This window comes from Pipistrellus hanaki, assembly GCF_964339955.1.
Source record: "Pipistrellus hanaki genome assembly, chromosome: 5".
Lineage (NCBI taxonomy): Eukaryota > Metazoa > Chordata > Mammalia > Chiroptera > Vespertilionidae > Pipistrellus > Pipistrellus hanaki.
Genome location: NC_140507.1, coordinates 80,809,686 through 80,820,042, shown reverse-complemented (window position 1 = coordinate 80,820,042; position 10,357 = coordinate 80,809,686). Strand labels below are relative to the sequence as shown.

At 52.5% G+C, this 10,357-nt stretch overlaps 1 protein-coding gene across 1 annotated transcript; it reads right to left on the bottom strand.

The window, feature by feature from the left end:
- Positions 1 to 2,157: 2,157 nt before the first annotated feature.
- Positions 2,158 to 9,195, bottom strand: PGLS (6-phosphogluconolactonase). Its single transcript, XM_084886039.1, has 5 exons — positions 8,008 to 9,195; positions 6,394 to 6,501; positions 5,644 to 5,745; positions 5,182 to 5,322; positions 2,158 to 2,698 (listed from the first exon to the last, which is right to left on the bottom strand). Exons 1-5 carry the CDS (start codon positions 8,293 to 8,295, stop codon positions 2,564 to 2,566), a joined length of 774 nt encoding a protein of 257 aa, XP_084742165.1. The 5' UTR covers positions 8,296 to 9,195; the 3' UTR covers positions 2,158 to 2,563.
- Positions 9,196 to 10,357: the final 1,162 nt, after the last annotated feature.

Here is a 10,357-nt window from a genome sequence, read left to right as displayed (position 1 = left end):
CTGCTCTAGCGACCCCTGCCCCGCACTCTGCTCCAGGGCTCGCGGCCACCTGAGCTTGCTCAAGCCCACGGCTGGGCAACCTTCCTTGCGGCTGCCTCCTCTGCTTTCTCAACCCGTTTCCTTCCGATCAGGCCCCGGCCCACTTCCTCACTCTCACATCTGAGAGGCTGGCCCCAGGACGTTGAAGGAAACTTCTCTTTCTGTGGTTTCGGCTTGGAGGTTTCAATTCCCATGTCCCTTCAGGTGCGTCTGTGGGTCGCCCCCAGGCACCTGTGCCTCCCATTCTGCCGAAGTCCCAGGAGCCGGGGAAGCTGGCGGGCCGAGCAGATGGAAACGCTGCGGTCTTGGCAGTGGAGACGAAAGAGACACTTGGACACATTCAGGCTCTGAGAGGCCTGCAGCGGGTCTGGGTGGAGCTTAAGACCGGCCTGGCCCTGGCTGATGTGGCTCAGTTGGCGGAGCGTTGTCCCATGCACCAAAAGGTCTTCAGTTAGGGCACGTGTGGGAAGCAGCCGATTGCTGTTCCTCTCGCATTGATGTTTCTCTCCCTTTCTCTCTCTCTCTCCCTCTTCCTCTCTCTAAAATCAATAAAATCATATAAGTAAAAACGCTTGCTCTGTGTGTGCAGTGGGCACTCTGCCAGAGTGTGTAGTGGGTTGAGTTTTGTACCCCTGGACAGAAACACCAACAGGTCACTATAAAGAAAACAAAAAATAACCAATGGTGATGATATGAAGAAACTGGAACCCTCGTGCACTGTTAGTGGGAATGCAAAATGCTGTGAAAATAGTATGGAGGCTTCTCCACAAATTAAAAACAGCCCCTAGCCAGTTTGGCCTACGGACTGAAGGGTCCCGGGTTTGATTCCCGGACAAAGGCTCATGCCCAGGTTGCAGGCTCAAACCCCAGTAGGGGGCATGCAGGAGGCAGCCAATCAATGATTCTCTCTCATCATTGATGTTTCTCTCTCTCCCTCTCCCTTCCTCTCTGGAATCACTGAAAAAAAAATATTTAAAAAAAAATGAGAAACAGAATTACCATCTGACCTAGCATTTCTACTTTGGGGTATATCCCCAAAAGAATTGAAAGTCAGGTCTCAGATAGTTTTCATCAAGGTTTATATCAATAGCAATATTATTCACAAGAGCAAAACCAAGCATCTATAGAGGTGGAGAAGCAAAATGTGGCCATCCACATAGTAGAATATTATTCAGCCATAAAAAGGAAGGAAATTGTAACACTTGTGACAACATAGCTTAATCTGAGGACATTATGTTGAGCAAAAGAAGCAGACACAAAGAACAAACACTCTATGATCCCATTTACACTATTTACAATAGTCAAATTCAGAGACAGGAGTAGAGTGGTGGGCTAGTGGAGGGGAGGAGTTACTGATTAATAGGGACAGAGCTTCAATTTGGGAAGATGGCAAGTTTTGGAGATAGGTGGTGGGGATGGTTGTACAACAGTGTGAATGTACCATTTCTGGATACCTAGAAATGGTTAAGATGGTGAACTTTACATTATGTGTATTTTAACACACACATACACATAGGCACACATTCACACACAGGCACACATATACACACAGAGACACACACATACACATACAGGCACATATACACACATATATTCACACACATATATACACACAGAGATATACACACATACACATGGGCACACATACATATACACGGCATGTCCATGTATAACCCCGGGAATCTCAGAATGTGACCTCATTTGGAATAGGGTCTTTGCAGATCTAATTAGCTAAGGATCTTGAGAGGAGTTCATCTTGGATTTAGGGTTGTCCTGTATCTCATGTCAGTGTCCCGAACAGGACACAGACCCTCACATAAGCCATGTGAGGCCAGAGGCAGACTGGAGTGACGCTGTCACAAGCCAAGGCTGCTGGCAGCCCCAGAAGCCAGAGGAGGAGCCTGGGAACTTTCCCTCAGAGCCTCCGGAAGGAACCACCGTCACCCCGACTCCACACCACACGACTGAGAGTCAGTAACTTCTCTGGTGCTTTGCTCCGAGGCCTCCGGAAACCGAGCAGGATACCCACCCCTGCCCTCCAGCTGCTGGGATCCAGGCTTCTAGTCAGCCTGGGAGCCCCTGTCCCACTGCCCACCAAGGACCACGAGACAGTGGAGACTCAGAGCAAATTCTCCTTTTATTATAATTTTTAAACGTTTTTATTGATTTCAGAGAGAAGGGAGATAGAAACATCGATCAGAGAGAAACATCGATCGGCCGCCTCCTGCACACCCCCCACTGGGAATCAAGCCCGCAACCAAGGTACATGCCCCAACCAGGAATCGAACCGGCGACCTCCTGGTGCATATGGCGCCGCTCAACGGGCTCAACCACTGAGCTGCACCAGCTGAGCCAATGGCCAGGCCCTTGTAAGATCTGGGCAGAGCCAGTGGCCAGGCCCTGTCAGCACCATGTGGCTTTTCGAAGTGAAGCCTAGAACACCGCAGTGGAGGGGCCCAGCCCCAGGAAGATCCCGGCTCCCCCAAGCCGCAAGTGGTCCGGACGGCGGTGTCCCCGGGACCAGCTACAACGTGGAATGCTTCTCGAAGGGCACGGTCAGGAGTCGGGCTGCGGCCTCGTCCAGGAACCAGCAGAGCTTCCCGGTGTGGGGCTGCACGAGGGCGGCAGGGAGCGGGCTGTCCTTGTCCTCCAGAATGCGCTGTGAAGAGGATATGCTGTGCGGCCCGGCTACATGCCCCTCAGAACTCTCAGGCCCGCGGACTACCCTCTCCTGCTCTCAATGGGATGGCAGCCTCCCGGCTGTCCAGCTCAAAGAGCCAGCAGGGACAGGCCTTCCCTTCTAGCGTCCGTGACTGTCTACATGGCGCTGGCACCTCTCCTGCAAAGACCGGAGTCGCTATTCCGGCTCACGTTGACAGAGGGGCATCTGTGTTCCCACAAACCGTTACTGGTGAACATGACACCTGAATTCTGTTGAATTTTCACATGTCTGGGAATATTCTTCTTTTGATCCACCCACAACCCCCCCCCCCCCCCCCCGGCGCACCTCCTATCCCTCTTTGCGCCCTCCCCCACTCCCCGGCTCCCAACTTAAAAAGTAAAAACCCTTCATGGCTGGTGGGACCTGGCACATGGGCTGTAGTGTGTCAACCTGCTAATGGGACCGCATGGTGAATGGACATTAGAAACACTGCTTTTTGCTTGGCTGGGCCTGCCCCGAGAACTCCGTGCTTATAAAGCACCAGCTTCTGACCACGACCCTGTGAAACCACCTCTGTTCCCCCCCATTTTACAGCCTGGGAGCTAAGGCTCCAAGAGGCCTCACTCAGGGGGTCCATGGGGAGGGCCCCCTGATGACCCATCTTACAGATGGGAAAGTTGAGGCTGTGGGGGAGGACCATCTGAAGCCACGGGGGCGCTGGCCGGGACGTGGGTCTGCCGCCCTCGTTAGAATCTGCACCCCAAACTGCAACATCAGCCACCCCTGAGCCCAAGGGTTTTGGGGAATTATTATTTATTTATATTTCAAAATATTTCCAGTTTCTCCTACAGTCTTGGCATTCTTTTTTTCTTTTTTAAACAATTCTTGCCCTAGCTAGTTTGGCTTTGTGGATAGAGCGTCGGCCTGCAGAATGAAGGGTCCCAGGTTCAATTCCAGTCAAAGACACATGCCCAGGTTGCAGGCTGGATCCCCAGTAGGGGGTGTGCAGGGAGCAGCCAATCAATGATTCTTTCTCATCATTAATGTTTCTATTTCTCTTCCTCTCTGAAATCAATTAAAAAAATTATATATATATATATATATATATATATATATATATCTTTATTGTTGATATGTCTTTATTGTTGAAAGTATTACATATGTCGCCTTTTCCCCCCCATAGTTGTTGGTTTTTTCAATGATGGCAGTTAAAATATTTTAAAATTTATTTTATTTTTTAAAATATATGTTTATTGATTTCAAAGAAAGGAGGAGAAGAGAGAGAGAGAAATATCAATGATAAGAATCATTGATGGGCTGCCTTCTGCATGCCCCCCACTGGAATCAAGCAACCTGAACATGTGCTCTGACCAGAAATCAAACTGTGACTTCCTGATTCATAGGTCGACACTAACTGCTGAGCCACACCAAGCCAGCTTAGTTTATTTTTAATATCTTAGTTTACATTTTCCTAACTATACCTTCTTTCTTATTCCTACTTTTTTTTTTTTTTTTTTACTTATTCCTATATATGATTTTTTTCCTTCTTGGTTAGCTTTGCCAGTGATTTGTCTCTCTTTTGGACCTCTTTATCATTAAATTTTAAAAAATAATGCCCTGCCAGTGTGGCTTAGTGGTTGAGCATCAACCTAAAATCAGGAAGTCACTGTTTGATTCCTGGTCAGGGCACACACCCAGGTTTCGGGCTTGATCCCCATTGGGGAGCATTCAAGAGGTTGCTGATCAATGATTCTCTCTCATCACTGATTTTTCTATCTCTCTTTCTCCCTTCCTCTCTGCAATCAATAAAAATATATTTTTTAAAAATTAACCAATTCATTAGAGGTGGCAGGAGGCAGCTCATGATTTTAATTTCATATATCCCTCCTGCTGACTTTAGATTTACATGTTTCTAATTCAAGAGTAAAGTGCTTGATTTGTTTATCCAGTAGCTTTCTATTTGAGGAGAGGCCCGATGCACAACAATTCGTGCCACAGTAGGCCTTCCTTCCCCCGCTGCCCGGACCGGCTTCCCCAGGGCACCCGGGACCCACGTTTCCCGCCTCTGGCTGCCTGCAGGCATCGGCACCTGGGCTGCTTCTCTTCTCCAGCCGCCCACAGGTACCCTGGACCCGGGCTGGCTTCCCTCAGGCCCGGCTTCATCAGGAAGGACACCAGAATGACGTCCGGAATGACGTCTGGTCTAATTAGCATATTACCCTTTTATTATTATAGATATTTTTTAAATGTATCTTAATATTATGAATTTACCTCTCTGTGTAGCTTTTGTCTCATCTCACCAATCTCGTTTTGTAATTACTCACTCCTCACCGGCCTGTAATGGCAGTTCCCGTCCCCCTTCACCCCAGGAAGGACTGAAGTCATTGGGATCTGGTGCTTCCAGCACAACAGCACCCGGGCTCTCTCCTGTCCCCAGGCTCACAGGCCCACAGCCTTCCTGGGAACGGGCCCGGATTTACCTTCAGAACGGCTGCCTTGCCTTCCCCAGTCGCCACAAAGATGACAGTTCGGGCCGCGTTCAGGACAGGAAGTGTGAGGGTCACACGCTGTGGAGGTGGCTTTGGGGAGTCACTGATGGGAGCCACGATCTTCTCCCGCTCCTGGGGTGGAGGGGTGTGTGTGTGGGGGTGGGGGGGGGCAGGTAGAGAAGAGAACAATGTCACTTCAGCTTCTCAAGCACTCCCCACATCAAGCATAATTCACCCATCACTCCACCCACCCTACCAATCCCGTGGTACTGGATGTAAGGCCCCATTAGAAGATGGGTAAACCGAGGCTCAGGAGGATTAAGCCCAGTGGGCATGCCTATTGGCAGAAGCTGACTCAAACCCTGCTGTAGGCGACTCCTGGTCCCCTGTGGAAGCCCCAGACAGCAGAGGCCAGAGCTCAGGGGTGCATGGGGCCTGTGTGGGTGCACTCACCTGCAGAAGGGGATGGTCTGGGAAGAGCGAGCAGGTATGGCCATCGGGGCCCACCCCCAGGATCAGCAGGTCAAAAACTGGGATGGAGTCCCCTTGGAAGGCCTGGCAGGGGAAGGAGACAGTGCACAGAGGTTGTGAGGAAAAGGGAAGAATACAGACAATGGTCAGAAAAAAATCACAGTGGTGCCTGGCCAGTGTGGCTCAGCAGCTGAGCATCAACCCAGGAACCAAGAGGTGGCTGGTTGGATTCCTAGTCAGAGCACATGCCCGGGATGCAGGCTCCACCCTCAGGAGAGGCCGTGCAGAAGGCAGCTCATCAGTGATGTTCCTCTCTTATCAATATTTCTATCTCCCTATCCCTCTCCCTTCCTCTTCTCTCTAAAAATCAATAAACAATATTTTTTAAAAATTTTTTTAAAAGAATCACAAGTAGCTTAATAAAGGAGTGATGCTCAGCCTCACCTGCATAAAAGGGACTCTCATCTATGAGGTTCAACGTTCACCTGCCCCCCTGGCTAAGAAGCTGGGACACAACCACAGGCCGGCTACTAGGTGTCAGAGGTGAGAGCACCCCTGGGGACCCCAAGGCAGGGACGTGACCTATTACAGAGGGAATTCTCAAAGGGTCTCCCAGAGCAGGGCTGACGGACCCCAGGGGGGTTTCTGCCAATGGCAACCAGAGTGCTGCCTTTGCCCTGGGATTAGCCATGGAGTGGACAAGGTCTCCCTGTGGCCACTGGGCGGGCTCACCTGTCTCAGCTTCCTGGCGTAGTCCTCTGCGGCGTCCTCCACAGGAAGCTGGGGGTTAATGGTGATCACCTGGCTGTCGGGAATGGGCAACTTGGAGAGCAGGTGGGTCTGTGACATGCGGAAGGACAGTGTCACCAACAGTAATGAATGGCTCTCAGCATCATGGGTTTGCATTGTGCCCACATGGGTCACCGGGCCTGTGAGTCAGGATCCTAGTGGATCCCAGCGTCAATGCGCCAGGGGTCTTTCAAGTCCATTAAGACTGGGGGTTGGCACTAGCCGGTTTGGCTCAGTGGATAGAGGGACGACCTGTGGACTGAAGGGTCCCAGGTTTGATTCTGGTCAAGGAAACATGCATAGGTTTCTGGCTCCATCCCCTGTAGAGGGAGTACAGGAAGCAGCCGATCAATGATTCTCTCTCAACACTGATGTTTCCCTCTCTCTCTCCTCCCTTCCTCTCTGAAATCAATAATAATAATAATAATAATAATAATAATAATAAAGGACTAGGGGTTGCCTTAGCCGGTTTGGCTCAGTGGATAGAGCGATGGCCTGTGGACTGAAGGGTCCAAGTTTCGATTCTGGTCAAGGGCACATGCGCGGGTTGTGGGCTTGATCCCCAGTGGGGAACATGCAGGATACAGCCAATCAATGAATCTCCATCATCATTGATGTTTCTCTCTCTTTCCTTCTCCCTTCCTCTCTGAAATCAATAAAAATATTTTTAAATGACAAAACAATAGGGTTTCACCCTGGCCAGTGCTCCCAATGGTTAGAGCACCGATCTGTGCACCTAAGGGTTGCAGTTTTGATTTCCTGTCAAGGGCACTGCCTGGGTTACAGATCACAGGTTTGGCCACCAGATAGGGCACATGCAGGAGGCAACCAATTAGTGTCTCTCTCATCAATGTTTCTCTCTCTCCTCACCCCCTCCCTCCCTTCCACTCTCTCTTAGAAATCAATGGGAAAAAATATCCTCGGATGAGGATTCACTAAAAACACAAAAAATCATCAGCTCAAGCTTCCATACAAAAAGAATACAACACCCAGGACCTCAGTGACCGAGGCTCCTCTTCTGGTCACGCCCACCGTCCACGCCTCCCTGGAGAGTTTCCTCCTCCGGAGCAGGAGGAGTGGACGAGACCAGCGGAGGAACCCAGGCAAACCAGGGCTCCTCCCAGCCTTAGTCTCCCTGCTTGTAAAACGCCGTCCCCCCTCCCCGCCCCACCCCCGGGGGCTCAAAGACAACGGCCTCGGAGGTCACTAACGCAACAGGCTGCGTGGAGACCCTGGAGACCTCGTCCAGGTTGTAGCTAATGAAACTGGTGCCCAGGCTCCACACCAGGACCCCCTGCCTGGCTCCTCCAGTCACTCTGCACCTGAACTTCCCTAGGTCCCTGCAGGGGCCACCGTGCGTCCCTGCGGGCTCTGCCCAGGCCGCGCCCCCGCCCGGCTGCCTGTAAGCACGCGGAGGGGCCTTGAAGCCCCACGGCCCTGGGGTGGCGGCGCGGCGCAGCCCCGGGGTGACCGCGGGGCACCGGGCCCACCGCTCCCAGCGCCCACCCGGAGGGCAGCCTGGGCGCGGCTGGCCCTCGGCGGCCCCCGTAGCCTCACCCGGTAGAGGCCGTACGTGCTCTCGGCGTGCTCGAAGGGCACCAGGCGCTCGTCGCAGAAGCCCAGCGTCCAGTGCGCGAGGCCGGCGGACCCCGCGGGGGCGATGGCGGCGGGCAGCTCGCGGGCCAGCATGGAGACCAGGCTGCCGCCGGACAGGCCGAGCGCGAAGCGGGCCCGGGCGCCCGCCACGCAGCTCGCGGCCCGCTGGGCCACCAACTGCGCCAGCGACGCGCCGAGCTCCTGCGGGCTCGAGAAGACCGAGATGCAGCCGGGGGCCGGCGCGGCCATCGCGGCGGCGGGAGGCGGAAGCGCTCCGGGCGGCGGCCAGTGCGCCTGCGCGCCGGGCGGCCGGACGCCCCGGGATTAGAACCTCGGGCGGCGGGCTGCCTCTGGCACATGCGCAGCCCCGCAAGTGAAGCCCTGGCGGGGCGGGGCGGTTCGATGCTCCTTTATTTTTTGCAAGTTGGCGCGGACGCAAGTTCTGTCCTGGGTTGGGGCTGGCAGAACCGGCTCATAGTGTCAGGCAGGGCGAGGCCAGAAAGGGGAGCACAGGGCTGGTGAACCCCAACAGGAGGACGTGGGGTGGGCTGGGGTGGGGTGGAGGAAGGAATATGAGATTTCCTGGAGGACGCATTTTGGTGGACTTTGGAACCTTCTTTTTTCTTGTTGCTAATATTGTTTATAATAAAAGCGTAACGCTAATTGGAGAAGCTGGTGCCGGAAAGCCTACTCTTGCACGAATTTCGTGCATCGGGTCTCTAAAATATAAGCTCTATGTATGCCTAGCACAAAGTGGGAACTGAAAACCTGTATGTTTACTTCGTTCTGCACGTTCTCTCGGGGAGCCTCTCTCTCGGAGAACTCAGACGCCTCCATCCTGGCTCTTGCCCGGAGGAGCCCCTAGACCAGCTCAAATAGGATACTGCTTCTCATTTGGCACAACATACAGAGCTGCCAAGCCTCGGAGAAATATTAAATGCATCTTGCCAAGTGAAAAAAGCCAGTCTGAAAAGGCAAAACTATGGAGACAGGAAAAAAAAAAAAATCAGTGGTTGTTTGGAGTGGGGGTGGAAGGAATGAAGAAATGGAGCACAGAGAATGTTTAGAGGGAAGAAACTCTTCTTTATGATGCTGTAATTGTGGATGCATGTCATTATGTGCTAGTTGAAATAGAACTTACAACAGTGAACCCTAAACTGCAGGCTTGAGTAAGTGATGAATCCATATGGGCTCATCAGTGTAACAAATGTAGCACTAGTGCAAAATGTTAACAGTGAGAGGATAGATAGGAATTTTGTGCTTTCCGCTCATTTTTCTGTAAACTGAGAACTGCTCTCATGAAGTCTCTGACTTAAAAACACACACACACAACATAGAGCCTGATCCTGTCATCAGGAATTTTTTTTTTATCATCACCTGGGAAGGAATATGTTTTTGCAGCTGGAGTCACAGGCTTTGGGAACTCTCCAAGGTCCCCGCAGGACCACTTTCCCGAAGGACGGTGGCGGTGACCTCGTTCCCCTCTCCATGCTCCAGGTTCCTTCTCTGTACAGGGGGACCAGGATGACACATGGAGTGGGGTGGCCATGACCTCCAGAGGGATGTTATCCAGAATACCCTTGCTTATAAGTATGCCAAGAGTGCTCCATGCTCACTGGCAGCAGACCCTTCTCCTACCCTTACTGGCATCTCAGCTCTATCTTACCTCCCTCTCCCTGCAGACTGGGCATTCGAAGACCCACCCCACACATGGATGGTGCATCTAGCCTTGACCCAGCCAAGGCCCTCTCCATCCCCCCATACACCCCGGTTCTCCCACTCAGTACCCGCTCCCAGCCAATGTTCTATTGTCATAAACATTTCGTCCTCTGTCCTCTGAAGTGGAAACAAGGTGAGACAGACACCAATACTGGAGGGGGAAACAGCAGAAGGTAGAAGTTGAGACTCTGGAGCTCAGTGTCCTGGGTTAATATTCCAGCTCAGTCACCCAAAGCTACAAGCTGAGCAGCTCTCACTCGGAGCTATAGCCACACCTGCCGGCCCCACACTCAGGGGAGCACCCCAAGCCGTGCCAAGACACACACTCTGGGCCATTCTGTGCAGCTGCGGAAACCAACAGGTCTCCCCTAGGACCACTGAGGTCAGAGCAGGGTTTTGAGAGGCCCAGAGGTTAAGGGAAGCGGTGAGAATGCTAACCTGAGTCCCCCTCTTCCCAGAGGCTGTGCTGGTGTAACAACAGGCAACAAGCAAAGGCCCCATTTGCCTGGCTTGTCTCTGGTGGAGCATGCTCCCCAGGGAGGACCCGTCTTCTGAGACCCAGAAAGGGTTCTGTGCCACATGAGACAGTGAA

What these genes read in the sequence shown, in the direction of transcription:
- PGLS (XM_084886039.1), bottom strand. Translation starts at nt 8,295, where the DNA reads ATGGCCGCGCCGGCCCCCGGCTGCATCTCGGTCTTCTCGAGCCCGCAG. An exon ending in ACGCCAGGAAGCTGAGACAG is followed by an intron (nt 5,746 to 6,393) that starts GTGAGCCCGCCC and finishes TTCCCCTGCCAG; the next exon opens with GCCTTCCAAGGGGACTCCAT. An exon ending in CAGACCATCCCCTTCTGCAG is followed by an intron (nt 5,323 to 5,643) that starts GTGAGTGCACCC and finishes CCTCCACCCCAG; the next exon opens with GAGCGGGAGAAGATCGTGGC.